Source organism: Phasianus colchicus, chromosome 13 (genome assembly GCF_987193195.1).
Source record: "Phasianus colchicus chromosome 13, bPhaCol1.hap1.1, whole genome shotgun sequence".
NCBI classification, from domain to species: domain Eukaryota; kingdom Metazoa; phylum Chordata; class Aves; order Galliformes; family Phasianidae; genus Phasianus; species Phasianus colchicus.
The window spans coordinates 17,746,176-17,765,937 of NC_143448.1; the positions used below are offsets into that span (position 1 = coordinate 17,746,176).

The window sequence follows — 19,762 nt, forward strand, 5'->3', positions numbered from 1 at the left end:
CACCGCGCTTCGCTTTCACACCTTTTTGTCCCCTCCACGCCGCCGTATCCTGGAGCGGAAGTGGGCGGGGCGAGAAGAGGAACCGCCCCTCGACTGCGCCGCCATGCAGGAGGGCGTGCGGCTGCGCGCGGGTGAGCGGGGCGCGGGCCGAGGGGCGGGGCGCCCTGATGACGTCACTGGGGGGCGACAGTTGGGCGTGAGGGAGGGGGCGGGAAGGCATGGAAGGGTTCCGCTGCGAGGTGCCTGCTCACAACGTGAGCTTTGCCCTTCTTCAGGTGCCTCCAAGGGGGACATCCGGGAGAAGGTGTGGGATTACCTGGAGGCCAGCGGCCTGGCTGAGTTCCCCCGGCCCGTGCATCACCGCATCCCTAATTTCAAGGTACGGAGGCTCGCAGCGTTGCAGTGGTCTCACCAGGCGCAGTCCTGCGGGCTGCGCGGGTGCGGAGCGACGGTAGAGGGTGGCAGAGAGCTGTAAAGCCTCCTCCTGGGTGAGATAAACGCCTTTATGACGGGGAAGGTGTATGAATTTCACGCCCCCAGGCATTTAGCAGGGTGAGGGAGGTGATCCTGCCCTTCTGCTCTGTGCTCAGCTGGAGCACTGCGTCCTGATGTGGAGTCTTCGGTACAGGAGAGACGTGGAGCTGTGTCCGGAGGAAGAGCATGAATGATCTCAGGGTTGGAATATTTTCACTATGAGGACAGGCTGGGAGTTGGGGCTGTTCAGCCTGGAGAAGAGAGGGCTCTGGGGACACCTGAGAGCCGTGTATCTAAAGGGTGCTATGAGAAAGAAGGGAACAGGCTCGTTAGCGGAGGATCTGTAGTTGTAGCACAAGGGTGAACAGTTTCAGACTAAAACAGCTGAGTTTTAGACTGGATATAGGAAAATCTTTTTTACAATAAGAGTAATGAAGCACTGCAGCAGATAGCCCAGAGGTGATGGATTCCCCATCCCTGGAGACATTCATCTAGCTGTAGGTATCCTCATTCATTGCAGAGGAGTTGAGCTAGGTGACCTATAAAGGTCCCTCCAACTCAAATCACATTATGAAAGCTGAGGTTGTGTGTGTTCCAGGGTTCTTCCTGGGAGGATAGAGCACATTGATGTAGGCTCAAAGCACCCTTGTGTCTGCTGTATATTCAAGAAAAGGTGACCAAACTAGCACTGTGGGGTTGTCTACTAGGTGTTTGGGCCCATGAGCAGCACTGGGACATTAGCTTCCCTTTTGCTGAAAGGGCAAAATAGATTTAAGGTAGGAAAAAAAACCCTAAACTGATTAAGGTGTAGAGAAGCACTGTGGCTGAAGTGGGTGGAGGGAGCCTCTATTGCTCTTTAAAGCAAGAAGAAATCAGAGGTAAAAACACTCAGTGGGGAGAAAGCGTGCTTTGCAAAGTTCTGGCAGCTCATTTGATTAAGAACTTAATTTTCTGATTTTAATATAGTAAAGAGAGCCTTGTCCAGAAAGTTGTTCATCTAGAAACAACCTGTGGCTTGTCTTTAAAGAAATTTGTATTCATTGACTAAAATGGACAGTTACACTCCAGCTTTGAGACAGGTATGAATGGGAGAGAAATTAGACAAAGGGAGTACCTAGATCCCATTTTTTGGCTGCAGTCTGCAACATATTAGTCAAGTCCTAAGCCTCTGTTGATATTTGTTACTCTCACAGAGACTATCACAGAATTAGCAGGCACGTCCCTTATATTTAAAATCAGCCTCTGTATGGGATGAAAGGGTAAAAATCTCCCCTCTCTGCTTTGAATTCCTTGGTGATATGCTGCTATCTTATGAAAACAGGGTGCCCCTCATGCTGCGACAAGGCTTCTGGGTTTAGAGGAGTTCAAAGCTGCCAATACTGTAAAAATAAACCCTGATGCTCCCCAGAAGAATGCTCGCTTTCTAACGCTGGAAGTAAGTGAATGCATTCTCTTTTCTTTTGATTCCTGTCTTCACACAGGGGTCTCATCAGGCTTGCTGCTCTGTTAAAGAGCTTGATGTGTTCAACAGAGCAAGTGAGATCAAAGTGGACCCAGACAAACCTTTGGAAGGTGTTCGGCTAGCTGCGCTGCAGGTAACAGCACTTTTGTGCCCCTGAGAAGGAGAGCAGGGCAACAGTGCAGTGCTTGGCAGCACCTCTTGATCAACTCCTCCCAATTTTCCTGTAGGAATTTTACCCATCCTAAGCTTCACAAGGCTGCTCATTAAAGCATGTCTTTGCCTTTTTGGCAAGTGACCAAGGTGCACATGTTGTTTTGGTAAATTAGTATGTTCTTGTGGAGCTGTTTCCTCGTCTTTGTGTTCTAATTCCTAGTCCAAAGCTAACATATCAGGTTAGCCTTGCTGCAGATTGGCTGAGATTCATCACAGGGACAGATGTGCATCAGATTTGTGTATTCACTAGCTTCCTATTATGAGTAACGTATCTATGAACATATGCTTTAGACTAAAACTATGTTCCCACCTTCATTTTTTTTAAATAAAACCATGTCTGAAATTTTGCTGCAGTGAAAAGGGTTCATCTATAACCACTGCATGGTCACCAATGCTAACTGCTCAGAGCAAATCAGACAATTGGCTGCATAGAAATTTATGGGAGAGTAGCGATGTTTCTTTGGTGTAAAATGGACCCAATTCTTTTTAAGGTGGTAACTCCTTTTGTTCCACAGGCAAGGAAAACTCTGTTGGTTCCAACACCCCGTCTGAGGAGTGGGCTGTTCAATAAGATTGTTCCACCTCCAGGTGCAGCTAAGGAGACACTGCGGATATGTGCTACATCTCAGGTAAGAACACAATATAGGCCAAGTCTGAATTAACATCTGGAAGAGTGTTGTGTTATAGTGGTCCAACTAGAAGTTGGAATACCAGATGTTACCTGAAATACTGTTCAACTAATATCTTGTTTCTGGTTTTGTGGTGCATCCACCGTCTGTGATTTTTTGTCAGTACTTAAATCGCAATGCAGTTGTTTTTATTGTTAGTTAATTTTTTAATGAAATGGTATCTATATTTTGTGAATACTTCTTGGAAAGTTACTAGCAGTTTCATAGGTAAAGGTTCCCGGGGTCCTCCTTGCTCCCTTTCTTCTCCTATTTGCAAGAAAGGGAGCAAGGAGGACCCTGGGAACTACAGGCCAGTGAGTCTCACCTCTGTGCCTGGGAAGATTATGAAACATCATCCTGGATGACATGCTGGATCACATGAGGAATGGGCGTGTGATCTGTGACAGCCAGCATGGCTTCACCAGAGAAAGGTCATGCTTGACCAATCTGGTGGCCTTTTATGATGGAATGACAGCATCAGTGGACAAGGGAAAGGCGACCGATGTCATTTACCTGGACAAGGCCTTTGACACGGTTCCCCACCACATCCTTATCTCCAAATTGGAGGGATGTGGATTTGATGGGTGGACCACTTGATGGATAAGAAACTGGTTGAAAGGCCGCAGACAGAAGGTGGTCATCATAGAATCATAGAATGGCCAGTTTTTAGCTGATCTGGTTGATTAAAATATTCAGAGTTAATAAGTGGGAGAGATCAATTATTTTTCAGTCTTAAGTCCAAAGAAATGTTAATTCTGCATTTTGACTCAACTGAAGGACAAGGGGGAATGGTTTTAAACTGAGACAGGGGAGGTTTAGGCTGGATATAGGAGGAAGTTTTTCAGCCAGAGGGTGGTGAGGCACTGGAACAGGTTGCCTAAGGAGGCTGTGGATGCCCCATCCCTGGAGGCATTTAAAGCCAGGCTGGATGTGGCTCTGGGCAGCCTGGTCTGCTGGTTGGTGACCCTGCACACAGCAGGGGGTTGAAACGAAGTGGTCATTGTGGTCCTTTTCAACCCAGGCCGTTCTATGGAGTACAAAAATAATGTGTACAAAACGGTTTTTTTTGAAATGCAGTATGTTGCTGCCCTCTGCTGTTAAAACGTCAAACTGTGCAGCTGAAGTCATTTGGCAGAGAAACCTGCGTTGTTTTGTGTGCGTCGTTATTTGATGTGAAAATGTAACAGTCTGCAGTTTATCTCCTGCTAACAGCAGTTCTAGAGTAATCCTGTGTACAATGGAGGGTTGTAAATGAATGGTAATTAGTAGCAGTTTCTTTGTTGGAAGGTCTATTAAAGTCATTAACTACTTAAGCTTTTCAGTGTTGAGGAGCACTTTTGAAAGAGACCTTTCTCTTGTTTCAGGCCTCATATCTAAGCTATAATCTTACCTCCATGAGTGTGTTTTTTTTTTTTCCCCAGTATGAATAAAAGCTATTAACAGTTTATATTTACAAAGCACTCAGCAAACAGTTCTTACCACACTGCTGTGAAGTGGATAATGAACGTTATTACTGATTGTCATATCAGCATTGCCCATCATTTAGGTTTCAGGATCCAAGCTGGAAACGTTTGGCTCTTTACTGTAAGGATTAACTTAGTACAAGGTTGAATTGGTCTGAGGAGGGTTCATGTTATGTAGCACGTGTGTGAATGAAGTACAACACTGTCTTTCATTTATGTGACTCTATTTTTAGTTTTATTAGGATGTCTCCTTTACAGAGGAGCCTGAAGGGATTGAGGGGGCAAAGAGAGTTTAAAAAAAAAAGGTGATAGGATTGTGTAAGGTACAACTAAAGGTCCCTTCCAACTCAAACAATTCTATGATTCCATGAAGGTTTTTCTTCTCACTTATTAGGAATACATTTGTCTGCTCATTGTTAGTGTTTTAGTTAGGAAATTACTGGTAAGGATAGATTGACAGTGGCACATTCTAAATATTGATCACACAGCAAAGTGTTGAGGAATGCAGTCTCAGGAAACGTGTTGGGAGAATTGGAATGTGCTTGTAAAGACTTGGGTCTGGAGAGATCAGCAGTGAAGCACATACAGTGTGAAATGGAGAGCATCTGTACCTGGTTGTGCTTCAGTAAAGGATTTTAGGTACAGTTTAACATCTTGAGGCTGTGGCTGTCTTTCCAGATTAACCCTGTGACTTGTTCATGAGAGCTAATTTAAGAACTTGTAGTGCTCTGGTACTGCTCATGGACATAAATTTATGTATTGTGACTTCCAGTTAGTAGTAGTAGGGTAGGAAGTTTCACTTGCCCTCATTTTCAGAAACAGCTGTGGAATCAAGGGTTTCAGACACCAGCTTTTGATCCTAACTACGTAACCTTGCTTAAAAAAGAGTTCACCTCTTTTGACTCTCCCTGAAGCGTGCCAAAATGCTTCACACTGTAGTAGAAAATGTATTCTAGGATTCCCTAGAGGATAGCTTTCCAGCCATCTGCAGCTTGGCTATACATGGAAGAAACACTTTAGAACATGGATAGTTACTTGCATTTATCAACATGCTCCTGCTTTCAACCTCACTGGCTAGAAGTCTGCATTCTGTGAACCTAAAATTATCTTTTTCTTGCAGGGCATAAAAGAGTACAGTGTGCCTGTAGGTCTTGATGGGAAAGCACGAGTGGACTTGGTTGTTGTAGGATCAGTGGCTGTCTCTGAAAAAGGTAAGATAAAGTTTTGTAAGCTTTGCAGGAGGAGGCTATGAGATTCACAATGTCAGTAGGTTATATCTACTTTCTGGTGGACCCCAAAATCTCACTGGATGTTAATTACGGTCTTGAGTTCTGTCTTTTTCTTCCTGGTTGGACTGGGTCACACAGAGTCAATGTTAATGGACAGCAGCATGGTTTAGAGCATGTAGGCCACTATTTTGGCCTCCAGTGAAATTAGAAACTATGATGTTTTGGTTACTCACACCTTTTGCTTCATGCACTTTAGGTTGGAGAATTGGAAAAGGAGAAGGTTATGCAGACATGGAATATGCAATGATGGTGTCAATGGGAGCAGTGACAGAGGACACACCTGTAATTACTATCGTGCATGACTGCCAGGTAAGTTAAAATATCCACTCTTAAATGACAGATTGGAACTGTGGGTGACCTGGTCTAGTATTAAATGGGGAGGTTGGTGACCCTGCCTGTGGCAGGGGGGTTAGAGATTCATGATCCTTGAGGTCCCTTCCAACCCGGGCCATTCTGTGATTCTGTGAATGGTGCATATGAAAGAGAGATTTGGAATTATTTTGGTGTAGCACTTACATTCTGTTTCCGCTGTCACTAACAGATTTTTGTATGTTAAAAGATAGCAGGATTATGTGTAATTTAATGAATCTGGTTTTAACAAATCTCTTGTTTCTTGTAGGTAGTTGACATAGCAGAAGAGCTCCTTGGTGACCATGATTTAACTGTCGATTATATACTTACACCAACAAGAACTATCAAGACTAATTGCAAACGACCAAAACCACGTGGAATACTATGGCATAAGGCAAGTTACCCCTGCTACCAACATTCTATTGATAAGTCCCTCATTTTTTTTTTTTTTTTTAATTCCTTAGGGGAAATTACATATAAAGACTTCTAGTGATTTAGAGATACTTGTAAGAATTGCAAATGTGGTGGTAAGATGAAACAAAAAAACAACATGTTGAGTGGCTTCTGAATGGTCTTAATGATGAGAAGTGTATTCCTGAAGCTGGAATTATTTTGTCAAATGAGTTACAGGAGGAGAGTCACTGGTGTGATTTTTAAAACAGATATCTCTTACAGTTGTTTGCAGTATGGTAGCATACATAGCTGAGAGACTTCCACTCCTTAGGTGTTGTGTTCCTCAGTGCTGTGTAAAATTGGCTGTGTTCAATTTCTGGAGGCAGGGATGGCTTTATGGCATTAGACAGTGAGGGAAACAGCAGAATATGTGCTGCTCTGGTTGTAAAAGAAAAGCATGGCTTGTAGTGGCTGGCACAGTGCTGTTTACATAATGAATGTCTGGAGTTGGCTTCCAAGGGATAGATGAATTTGTGTCTGAAGCTTATTTTCAGGTGGAAGAACAGTGACTTGATACCACTTCAAATCACATATCAGTATTTACTGATAATCACTGTATTGTGTTGTGGGTTTCTTGGTTTTTTGTTTGTTTGTTTTTTCCCAGAGATTGGCAGAAACTTCAGCAGTTTCACAAATGGTTTCAGAAAAGCATTTCCTAAATTATTCCACTGTAAACTTATGATGGGGAAAACATTTTCTTTGTCATTAGATTTTCATTTCAGAAATCATCTGGTTAGGGAACAGACCCAATCCTTCCTGATTGGGTAAGATGATGAATAGTATGCCCTTATTTTGCAGAAACCACTCAGGAAACGTTAGTGAATGATTTTAGGGCAATCATTTGTTGGTTAGCAAGCATTTAACAAAGTAAAAAGAGTTAAATTTGTTAAGGTGACATATCTACAACAATCAATTGTAGCCAAGACTATTTTTACTCCTATGGTGGGAGAGTATTTTACCCTGACTGTGATTGAGGACTCGAGGTTAAAATCAATTAAATAAACAAATGTAAGCTTCTTCTACACCAATGCATTTTTTCCATTGAATTATTTTTGAATCATAATTTTTTAGGATGTTGTTGAATGTAATTGTTTTCAAGGCCTACCCCTTGTGCTCTATCCAACATGGATGGAGTTGCCAACATACTTTTGATTGTAGCCTTTCTTGGTGTCAGAGGAGCCTCAGTAAGTGGCCTTGCTGATGTTTTTATTTTCCCCCGTCTCCTTGCCTTTGCTAGTGACATTTTTTAAAGGCCTGGGGATCAGCCTCTTGCACTGGCCCTTGAATCATTGTGTAGTTTTTGCTAGTGGAAAGTCAGGTCAGTCCCCAAGCAATGTATCAAATTCAGCACTACTCTAGCATTTCTTCTTCCCTTTGCAGAGAAAATGTCAAGATCAGTGTTACCATATATTACTCAAAAGCTTACAAAATATTTGTTGCAACTCCTTTGGGCTTGTATCTGAAGCTTGAGGAGCTGCTTGGCAGAGCTGTGTCTAAAATTAGTGGTGGTGTCTAAAGAATACAGCTCTCTGGATTTGATCCAGCTTTCACTATGAACAACACACTTTACACAACTGAACTTTAAGGAAAAAAAAAGATGCTGAGTGCTAATTTAACACAAAACAGCTTTTGGCTGCTCTTCAGAGCTGGTGTTGATTAGATAAAAAATACTGGAGAATAGTAGAGTGGGGATAATTGTAATGTTTCTGTTGTTCTGGGATGAGAACGCCTGTCTTGTTTGTGTGAAGAAAGAATCTAGCATTTTTCTTGCACAGAGAGCTGAACAGCTTGCATACATCTTGTTTGTGGTTGTGGAGATAACCATGTTCAGTTCTTGCACAGAGAATCCTGGAGGTGGGAGGTCTAAGCAATTGTCAGGGTGTTAAAAATGTAGGATCTGATTGTGGCTATTTAAGTGTTTGTCCATCAGATTTTCCTGGATGCTTCTACCTCATTTTCTCATCCTTTTCTCTACATCCTTTTCTCCTTTAAATCCTGGCTTTGCTGTTGTATTCCTGTTTCTCTCAGCAAAACTAAATGAACCTAGAGGTAGTGAGCAAATAAATACCTCACTTCTGAATATGGTGTTTTGTCAACATAAAGCAGCTAAACTGCTCTAAGAGGTTGATGTGTAAAATGCCTTGCAAAAACAAACAAATCCTTCACTGGATCAGGCCAAGACAATGACTTAGGAACTGAATTAAAGGTGTTTGCAAACATGGGATTACTGCTAAGCATTGTTGCAAAGAGTGTCCTTTTCTGAAGCTGTTAGGATAAATAGCCATTAATAGGTATGCTCTGTTTTCTGTTCACAAAGAGGTAAAAGGGTACTTGCATCTGCACATCTCCAGGCTAAATTTCTGTATTCAGAGATGTGTGTTCTCTTGGAGTGTTTTTTTGCTCATTATATGCTATGTAGGAAGGAAGTAGTGTGTCAAGAATGGGAACAGGTGCAAAAAAACCCAACAACACATACTGTGATTTTTGTCATAGAAATGTTAACTTTTTTTAAAGAAAGTATAAGAGCTGCAATACTATTACCAAAGAAACATTACCAAAATAAGTGTTAGACATTCTAAAAGCACATCTGAATACAAAGGCAACACTGGAGTGTTTATACAGGTAAGTTTTCTGCACTGAAATTGAGGTTTTTGAAAACTCAGTAGTCTTGGAGGACAGTAAGAGCTGCTAAGAGCTGAGAACTCTGGAAAACTTTATTTGGATGCCAGTGGAGAGTTATTTGGCTTCATCTTTCTTGAAAATCTGACCCATTGTTTCTGGGAACTCTAAATCCGTGAAACTACTTTCTCATTTAGTATTTTGTATGGGGAACTCTGATCTTTATCTGTGACACTGTCAGTTATGTTTGTCACAATTACGAAGTTATTTGTGCAGTGCTTATTTTAAATTGAAGCTATATAGACCAATTAAAATACTTGGGGTCAGAAGGAGGGAAATGAGAGAAGTTGGTGGAAAAATCACTGCGTTCCAGCAAGCATTTCCTTCAGTTTGTTTTTTTAATCATATTTTTACTGAGAATTTTATAGAAGTAGGAGAAGATGTTTCCAAAGTGATGTCTCCAAAACTGGGAGAATCCCTGGATCTAATGTTTAGTGTGCAGTAGCAGGGAGACACTGACAACAAACAGCTTTTGATTTGGGTCTGTGATAGAATATTTGGAAAGTCAAATAAGCTCTGTCAGAGCTTCACACATAAGCTGGCAAAACCTTTAGCAGGGACGCTGTTGCCATCTGAAGAAAATTACTGTCAGTTTGGCCAAAGTTGTTTTGTTGTTTTGGTTTTGGCAGTGTTTTTTGGGGGGAGGGAGGAGAAAACATGAGCAGGACGGGCTTCCATGCATGGTTAGACTTCTCAACACCTTTGCAAATCTAACCCTTGCTGCAGAGTCCATGGAATCAGTTTTTGCTGATGAATTCCAAATGTGGGTTTCATAAGTTTCTCCTGAGGGACACTAGCAGACTTCATGGGCTGCCAGCTCCCAGAAATATGCCCTTGGATTGCGTGCACATATTTGGACATTTTGTGCAAATGAATGATAAAATGTTCAACTGTGTCGGCCCGTCCTAGCTCTCTTGGCTTTGTCCATGCTTTAAGCCCCTGTGAGTAGAGTGCTTCTTGAAACAAGCAACTGATTAAGGAGACAACATGAGATTTGGGCTCTATCCTGGAGGCATTTCTGAGGAGCCTAGGGTCAGACCACCCTCAGAGTGGGCAGAGATGAATCTTCCAAATGCCCCTGGCCTTCCAGCCTCAGTATTTGGAAGGGCTCATGGGTCTTCTCTACTAAATATTGTTTGGTTTTGTTCTCAGCTTTCCGTGGCTGTATCCATTTTGTGCCACGTGTTCCTGCATCAGCTGGTGTACCCAGGTGGGTAGCTATGTGAAATAGAATCAAACAGCAGACCAAGCACTCTCTCTGGTCTGTAGCTGTCCTTTCCTCATCTGAGGTACATCAGAACTGTGCCGCCTCTGTTGCCAGGGAAATCAAAGTGGTGTTTGGCTTGGCCTGCACTGTATCAGGGGTCAGCATTATTCATTCTGTCAGAGGGCAAACACATCTTTCATTTTTTCCAGCAAAGAAGTGAAAGTGTCTGCATTCATTCTTCTGGAATAACAGAGGTTGAAGAGAGCCCCGATGTTCCAGCAGTGACATTGCAGAAGCTCTGTTGTTCTGTGACCAAACTAGGTGCCATGAGAGTGGATGCTCAGGGTTAAATGCTGGGAGATTTTTATTGGCAGGCAGCATCCCAGACTCTGTTTTCTTCAGGTTTCTGTCAGAGAGGGGCCACATTTCCCTTCTCAGCTCCTTTCCCATAGCCTGGTAATTGTGTGCCAGAAGAATTCATCTACCCTGCTGTCCTCTTTCCCCAAGGCTCTCTCAGCCATGGCAGGGAATAGGCAGGATTGTTAAATGATTAATTGCCTTTGGTGGAGTTATTTTTAACCTGAATCACTTCAGTTACAGAGTTTGTACTGCAGACCCACAAGCATTTCTCTTGTCCAACCCCAGAAGACTGAAGTGTGGAAGTGGCCTGGGAATTGGTGGTCAAGGGATAATAGGAAACTTCTTCAGCTGGCTTCATTGCCAAAGCCAATCATTTAACTAACTCCCAACACTCAATACAAAGTTTACAAACATCAATAAATGGTTTGGCCCTGACTTTACTGGGATGTGGGGAGCAAGGGAAGAGGCTTCAGCCACTGGGGTTGCCCAGTTCCGTATAATGGGACTAAGATGACTTACTGGAGGCAGAACCCAAGGCCCTTGCAACCTGGCTTGGCCTTAAGTGCTAAAGGAGGCTAGGGAGGAGTGACCAGCCGGCACAGCACCAAGAAACGTGCAGCTTGTTTGAAAGAGAGGAGGAATATCTTTGGACTCTCTCCACTTGGATATAAATCATTGCAGACCTCCACATCTCACAAGACAAAAGAGACTTTTTGCATGGTCGTAATTAGCAACACATTGTACTACCACAAAGGCGTTCTTTTGCTTGGTGTTTTGCAAGAGAGCAGAGCAAGCTTAGTCCCTTCCTATGCCACCCACTGCCCCTTTTGCTTCTCACCCCTTGCACCCCAAAAAGTGTGGTGAACTGGTTTCTTGAATTGATGCTCTGAGTACCTAAACTGAGTTTCTGCCTTTCTTTGATTTAAAAAAAAAAAAGAGGCAAAAAATAGGGAAATATTTGAGAGCTTTCATCCAGCTGAAAGTTTCTCCTAGACCCTAGCCTTAAGGTAAATACTGTGTCATTCTTCTGTGGCAGAAGGATGTCAGTTGATGATGTCCAGTTGCAAGGATGTCAATTTTTTTTTTTTTTTCCCCCAGAATGTTTTTATTGCAAATAAAATTAAGTACCAAATCAACTGCCTTTGTTGCAACAGTATTGTAGAGTCTTCTTAGTGGTATCCCTACAAAGGGCTGAATTTCAGGTAATGATGGGTTCCACTCATGGTGTTATTTATGATCAGAGCTTCAGCTTTATAAAAATTAGTTTGTAGTCTTTCTCAAGCCATATATAGTATAGCAATTGCATCTTCCCCAGTTTGCAGGGATCATGAAACAGGAGTTCCAGTTGGGTGCCAAAAAGTGCTGGCCTCTCCAGTGAGAGGAGAAAGTATTCTGGCCATTGGATTGTTTAAATCTTCAATCTGTCCTTGAAAGACTGGAAGTTCCAGGCTGATTCTCTGAATGCCCTACTCATCAATTCTCTTAATCTACAAAGTAGTGAGGGTTTGCTCTTGATGGTGTCCATCCTCCTAGCTGAACACCCAGTCTGTCCTTAGGAACTGAATTTAATTTCAGGATGAAAGGAACTGTGCATACACTTGGTAATAGGTGAAGATTGTGCTTTGGGCCCAGGAGTTATTAGCTACATGAGAATAATGTTTTTCCTGTTTTGCTTTAATTAGCATAGAGCTTACATTTTGCATAGAAATTTGACAGAGGATAGCAAATGTTCCTAATTGTTGGCCAGTAAAAACAGTAAGATGGCTTCAGCCATTGGTTTGTTGTTGTATTGCCCAGGGAAAGGGATTTTGCTGTCAAACCCAGCAACCTGAATTATTGGGTGAGAAAAACAAATTAGTCCAGGAATCCATAGAGCAATAGGTCTTCAAAATGTGAAAATGCCATGTAGCTTTCAGAGTCACCCAAAGCCCCAGAGGAAGTCCTTGCCTCTACTGGCTGCAAGATTTGTACAGAAATTTTCAGTCATAGTTTATGTGTTTAAAGGGCCTGATCCCACACACCTTGACTCTGGGTCTGCTCTATGGCAGAACAGAGGTGGCCTCTGCCCATCTTCGTTAGCCATGTTCTGTTTGATCTTATATTAACGAGGCTGAAGGTTAGGCTGGGCTGTACGTAAGCTTGGCTTTTTATTTCAGCCCGAAGTAAAGTTTGCTTGTTTGCTTCACAGAATAGGAAACCTGCCTGACTGTATTACAGAAGCAGGAATTCAGGGGCTCTAAGCTGAGATCTGCAGGTATGTTCTAGCCAGGATATGCCAGTGCCAGCCCAGGACAGCCTGCTGAGGTCATGGCTCCTAAGCTTTGATGCAGTATCCTGTGAGAGTGGCTTGCTCACACTGTGTGGGCTATTAGCTTGGGTCTCTGCTAGCTCATGCATCTCTTCCCCAGGCTCTGTTTTGCTCCCTAAATTTAAGAATTGGATCCTGTGTTGATGGATGTTCTGCTTGTCCAGCAGCCAAGTACGAATTATTGCTACTTCCAACTGCAGTCTGCAAGCCAAGAGCTAGACCACATTAGCAAGGGAACCACTGTGTTTCCTGCCAGTCGCTGAGCACAGCCTGGGGCATCTCATGCCTGAGATGGATAGGGTTCAGCTGTTGAGAGGAAGAGCCCTTCCAGAGAAGCTGCTTATGAACTGGGGCTGGATGAAGGGAGAGAGGGTTCACGGGTTTAAAGCACAGTGTTCGGGTGCTCTTCAGTTCTGTGATCCAACCCAGCAGACTGCTGTAGGATCCACTGAGTGGCTGCGGGTGGTGTGTGGTGTCAGATGGTAGGAGGGAGGGCTGTGGTGATGTTCCACAACCAGAGAACGTGCCTCCAGCTGGGCCCACACTCGTAGGAGCCCCACTGCAAGGCACGCTCCCCAGCTGCAAGCTAACACCGTGATCCCTCCCCATTGTATGACCAAACCTACGGGATATCCTGTTTTCAGGGGTAAAGAAAGCAAGGAGGTCTGCAGAATGAAAGTGCCTCATGGTCTGATGAATTGTAGGCATGTGAGGCTTTGCCAGTGCAGGAGCACGGGGCCTTGGTCAAAGTAAAACTTAAGGGATAACAATGAGAATGCAAATCTGAAAGGGCCCTGATAAATAAATGTCAAAATCAACCAGCTCTGAGTTTGGTTTTGATTTTCCTGCTGGTTGTACTTGCTTAAAGAGTAACTAATGTTTATTTTTGTCCTGCAGTGTGTATTTAGGGAGCAACTTCACAATCCGGCCAACAATTAGTAACGTTTTGAATGCTCTGGCACTCTGAATGGCAGCAATATAATAAAGTTCCTCTCTTTTTATGGTACGAATGTGTCCTGATGGTCATCTTTTTCTGGAAGAAGAAAAATACTCATAATTATGTCTGTCTTCCTCCATTTTTAGGTCAGCTATGAGATGCTGGGAAAAATCCCCATCCTTAAGAGTCTTCGGTACAAAGAGAAGCAGGCGGGCAAGGATGTTACCCTCCAAGATGAGCAGCCAGACTTGGCAAACGCCAGCAAGTCAGCAGCGTTAAATGAGAAGGCAATGGCTGGAAAAACAAGACCACAGGCTTCAATGGGCTCAGCTCAAACAGGACAACAGTATGTTGAAAGTGATTCTTTAAGTCCCAGATTAGAGGGATCTGGCACGATTACTACTGTGTATGTGGGGAACATACCTCCCAACCTAAGAGTGAGCGAGCTGAAATGTGCTTTAAGGGAATTCCATGCAGCTCCTTTACGAGTGAATTGGCAGGGAGCACAGCACAGGGCTTTTCTCGATTACAAGGATAAAGCAACCGCAGAGAGTGCTGTATCCTCTTTGAAAGGCTTGAGCCTCGGGGGTAATACTTTGCGAGTTGAGCTGGCCAAGAATCAGAGAAACAAAGGGCAAGTAGAAATCAATAGTCAGAAATGAATATGAATAGAGGAAAGAGAAAAAAAACAAAGGCGTGTTTTTATTGTTTTGCAAGAAGCAGACCTAAGTTTTCAAGGTTATTAGTATATGCTGTGGTCTCCACAGGCTAAACAACAAAAGGCAAAGCCATATATTCGAATAAAGCAGGCATACATCTCATAGATGACTTGCCCACCTCATTCCTGCAGTTGTATGTGCAAAGTGTATTTGTCAAGATAGATGACAGAGGAGCCTTTTCTCTAAATGGTTATCCACAAAGTAACCACGCTCTGTGTATTTGTTTTTCATTGGCCTTGGGGTGATTTGCTTTTCAGTGTACATCTGTTAGGCCTGGATCAAAAACTTGCCCTTTGGTAGCTGCGTGCAGCCACATGGAGGGAGGTGGTTGTGTTCTGTCATCTGCAGATTGTACCTGCGGATTTGTACTTGTGAGCTTTAAAGCCAGCTGCAAAAAATCTGTCTTAGGGTTTGCGCTTATGTTTACTAAGAAACAGGGCTTGCCTCTTGGGAATTTTCAGTATATTTTTCATTAAAATGAAGAAGGAGGGCTTAGCCTTTTTGTGCTCTTTAAGAACTGCTGTAAAAACACTGCCTCAGCCCCTGAGTTCTAGTTGTAGCTATTAGGATCAGATGGATGAGCAGATAACTTCCAACTCAGGTTTGATCTGTTAATTCAACCCTGTGTAAAAACATCAGTCTGGGAGAGGAAAGCAGATACCAGCTTTCTCCCTAAGCACTTCAGGTGCCTTTTTCATGGATGATGTAAATGATTATAAAACAGATGTTTTTCCTGGTTGTCTTGTTTCTTATAACATGGTGTGATTCCATTACCTTTGTGAAATTACATTAATTAGATAATCATTCTAGTGGAAATAAAAAGCAGCCAAAAGATGGTCAAAACCTGTTGGCTTTTATTATATCTTTTTTTTTTTTTCAGTTCCCTATCCCTGAAAAACAAGTTAAATTTTGGCTGAACCATCCTTTCTAAACAGGAGCACTTTTGCCATTGGTGCTGGGCACGTAGTCAAAGTAAGCATCCAAACTGATTTTTCTTAAACTTGGAAACTTTTTTTAGCCAGAGGGTACCATTATGTGTATTTTAAGTATGTTATTATGCCTCAGGGTCAGATATTTTGTACAGTATTCAACAAATTCTCAGTGTTATCATGTGCTCTGTGCAGATGGTCTCAAGGAAAGCACTGCTCCAACTTCTTGTAAGGTCAGCAAAGGAGAAGTTTCTGAAGAAATAGCGCTGTGCTCTTAAATGCTCTCTTTTCCTCCAGCTCAAGATTATTTTTGGTATCATTTAGCCTGAAATCAAATGTAATCACTACAGAGGCCCCTGCATCTTGTTTCAGTAGTCGTGTGCTTCAAGGATAAGATTCAGGAGTCATGTTACTACTTAAAGACACTCATTACATCATTATCTTAGAAAGCAGAGGAAAGAAAAGCGAAAAATAATCATACATCACAGCCTCCCCCTTCATAGGATGGCAAATTAAGAAGAGGGATCATATGATGTTCTTTTTTACTCTTGTAATACCACTTGCTTTGGTGAAGATGCTGAGATGACCTTAGCAGTTAAAAAACATTATCCCACCAATGCAAACTTCAATCATCTCAAACATCTTCATGTATATTACAGATTGAACTAGCCTTCCCTGGTCACGTTTGTGGGAAATCCATCTTCTGCCTTGTTTCCTCTTATTAACGACCAAAGTTTTGACGCAGATAAGATTAAGCACTTTTGATCACTTAGGGTTTTGTTAGGGAAAAATAATGTTGTTTTTTTTTTTTTTTTTACTTTTAACTAAGGCGAAGAAGTCAAAAGAAATGTATAAGTGGCAAGTACTTTGTATTCATACTTGGAGGCACTCCTAAGAATTCTTTTATGCTAACCTTGGCCGTCAGTTTTTTGTTTGCTGGAAGCCACAACACAGAGCTCAATGTCAGCTGACCTCCAAAAGTAATGAAACAGAAAAAAATCACAATGGTTTTCTCTGTATTTTGATAGTAAAAGCTTATATGCTGGGGGTGTTAGATGTATTTGCTTTCCTGTTAACACTGTATGCAGTCAGTGGCCAGTTTTGTCTGGACAAAAATATCTAGATAGAGCTTTTTTCAGATGACTCTTCTCTTTGCAGTTGTGGCTGTGTGCAACCTGTAGCATGAGCTGTGTTAGACTGCTCTGCATGTAGCTGATTCTCTGTAGTTATCTTCTGGCCTCTCACTTTTTTGAATGCAGTTGACAATCCAAACCACACTACTGGAAAGGTGTTAACCAGACAGAGGTATGTAACTGTAATTAGACTCTGAGGAGAAAAGTAATTACTATAAGCTTAGGCTAATGAACCGTTCATTAGCGTTTTGAATCGACTGGAATAATGTTAATGCAATGATAATTTCCAAGTTGAGCAGTCATTTTTGATCCAAGTTGTTAATGAATTGCAAGATCATTTGGGCATCAGCAAATCAGTAGTAACTGTGCTGTGAACAAGGTCATTTCTGTCGTCTGCTGCAAGAGCAACAACTTACAGGAAGAAATTAGTACAGGAAGCTGCTGAAAAGAGCCTGGAGCTACAGAAAGTTCACCAAGGTTCAGAGCACCTGCAGAGGTTTATAGTTTGCATGATGGTAAGCAGTAGTCCTCTGACATAGGAAGGCTTAGCTTCCCCACATTCCTGCTGTTTTAGGGTGCCTCCTTACTTTCACAAGGGTTTTCTCCTGGCAAAAGTGGCTGAAGCATATAATCTCTCCCCTTTGGAGATGAAAAAACATAGGGAGTCCTATCCCATCTGTGCACTGCTATAGGATTCCCACAGTTGAAAACAAGAAGTGATTTTGTAGGAACTTAAGTACTTATATTCTGCAATGAAAAGGAAAAAAAAGAAGCAGCATAACTTGCAGCAAAGCTGTTCTATAAGCTTACCTGTGAGAAATTGGGTGTATCTCATGCTTTCTGAAATGTGTTATGAATTAACACAGTTGGTAGGAGTTTGACCTTGTGCATGCTGAAGTCTGTGTGATCTCTGTCTTGAAGCAAGAGAAGCTGTGTTAAGAATGAGGCTCTTACCACTGCTTAGGAAGCTGGTCTTCTTTAGCTAAGTGACATTTCAATGCAAGATGCTAAATTGCTGTTTAATTAAGTAATACAAGACGCACGCCTACATGACTTTCTGGCATCTCCAACTGTATGATGTGGATTTTTTCTTCCAGGCTGACCAAGTTCCTGCTTGGGTAGGCAGCAGATTTTGAAGCAAGAGTGAATGGGGCAGTATGCATCTCTTAGGTCTATTGTTTCAGGCTCTGCATTCTCAGGAAGACATCAGTTTTACATGAGTCACTTCTGACTTTTCTCTCAATCCACAAAACTCTGAAATGTAATACTTTTCAGTGAATCCTTGGACTCTGATCTCATAATGAAACTCGAGGAACTGAAGTCTGCTTATTTTTTACTTTGGCCCAGATCAAGACTGTGCAAGATATTTTACTAACAATCAAGCCACGAAGTTCATGCCCTAATGGATTTACTGCCTGAATTAACAAGCTTTAAAGATGAGAACCTTTACTAAAGCAGTAATTCTTCATTTTCTGCCAGTTGTAGTTGTGGCCCTGCTGCTAGCACCTAGGATGGCTACAAAGACGTGGATATGTCGCCTCATTTCAGGTGCCTACCAATGCACACAGCCCTTCTTTATTGCAGTGACTGAAGAACTAATCTGGAACTTCCAGACCTTCAATGCTTCAGCCCTGTTCTCTGTAAACACCCAGAGCAATGGTGAAAATGTACATCTTACCAATTAACCCCCATTCTCTTTCTGTACGAAGGGTTGAGGGATCTTCATATTTTAAGACACTCATGCTAAAAACATCCACAGTGAGAAAGAAGTGCCTAGATGTTGCATAAAATTCTAAAACGCCTTTGATTAATGGATAGTCTGCATTCAATAGGAAATGAAGTGATCCCTAACGCAGACAGATTTTAGCCCATTTGCAGCAACAGCAGAAGAGCCTGTGTTTCACTGCTGTGCGATGAGAAGAAAAGTTCAGCAGTACAATGGGAAATACTTTACTGAGCCAACTTTGTTCAGAAGTAATTAAAAATGAGGTCTTTCTATTCTCTCTGCAGCCTGATGTCCTCACTTGTCATGTGGTTCAATGCATTCTTTCCAGTTCCTTTCATGGCACAAAACAAGTTAGGATGTCATTATTGCATGCCCCTCTCTTCAAGGGTTCAGTGGGGAAAGATGCTGAACAGCTCTGGAGGCTGGCTGCAGTGAGCAAACCCAGCCCATCTTCTATGGCAGCTGAGAGGGTGCAGAGCCTGGCAACGACCACCCTAGGTGCTATATGAACTTCCCAAAATGATTCTACCCCCTCTGTTCGTCCTTTTCTATCCTAACTTACAGGAGAGATGCAAAGAGAGAACGCTATCAGATGGATGGAGCCTCTACCAGATCCATTAGGCTTGAGAACGTGGTCAGTTTGGAGGGGATTTTCTTCTGCTGAATGATATTAGTCACAGCGTGGTGTGTGGCACAGAGCAGTGAGGCAACATCGTGATCTGCTAACAATAAAAACGAGGTGGCTAACTGCCACTCAGCACTGAAAACTATACAGTCATGAGGGTTTTCCTTCAGACAGCTATGTCCATGCATTTCCTGGAACGTGGACAAGGCCACACAGCTTCAATCCACCAAAGACAACAGTGAGTAAACAAGCCATGTTGCTGTGTAGTCTTCTCTAAGTGACAAGAGTCAGTGATTATTTGTTTCCATGGAGAGAACAAGGGAAAAAAAAAATATCTCAACGTCAGGGTGGGAAGAGAGCAAAGCCTGCTCCTATGTGACACAGCCATGTCCCCATCCAGCCCTCCAGCACCCATTCACATCAGGCCCTTGTTCCCTCACAGGAAGCAGTCTTTAAGGACATATGATTTAGCTCATTATCTATCATCAGAGGCCAGTAAAATAAAGGGGGTGGTTAAATATTGGCTTCAAGTCATGTCTTTTTTTTTTTTTTTTCCTTTTTAATTTCATCTTCCAGCACTTCAAAGGAAGAAACAAACGTTTTTTAGGAGAATGCTTTCATTGAAAATCAGTCACTGCATTTTTCTCTTCAACGACAGCAAAGGGTGAGGAGGGGAAGGAAAAGCATGTGCTGAGATTTCTCTCATTCCGGTTCCTTAGAAGGAACAGCCCCATGCAGCAGTTCTGGCTCTGGAGGAAACATCTGT

General features: G+C 42.5%; 1 protein-coding gene across 10 annotated transcripts; it reads left to right on the forward strand.

The window, feature by feature from the left end:
- MTHFSD (methenyltetrahydrofolate synthetase domain containing) lies at positions 1-17,986 on the forward strand. 10 transcript variants are annotated; one of them, XR_016470674.1, is made up of 10 exons: positions 2-131; positions 276-379; positions 1,956-2,069; positions 2,665-2,778; positions 5,401-5,491; positions 5,766-5,878; positions 6,189-6,314; positions 14,011-14,210; positions 15,464-16,817; positions 17,743-17,986. XR_016470674.1 is itself a non-coding variant. In XM_090149446.1 (9 exons), exons 1-9 carry the CDS (start codon positions 104-106, stop codon positions 14,019-14,021), a joined length of 759 nt encoding a protein of 252 aa, XP_090005572.1. In that variant the 5' UTR covers positions 1-103; the 3' UTR covers positions 14,022-14,153. The 10 variants fall into 10 exon arrangements, 8 of the variants coding, with proteins under 8 accessions (XP_090005572.1, XP_090005575.1, XP_090005571.1 ...); XR_016470673.1 differs by lacking the exon at positions 17,743-17,986 and having other exon boundaries at positions 15,464-15,555; positions 16,671-16,817; XM_090149446.1 differs by lacking the exons at positions 15,464-16,817; positions 17,743-17,986 and adding an exon at positions 10,205-10,262 and having other exon boundaries at positions 1-131; positions 14,011-14,153.
- The last annotated feature ends 1,776 nt before the right edge of the window (positions 17,987-19,762 follow it).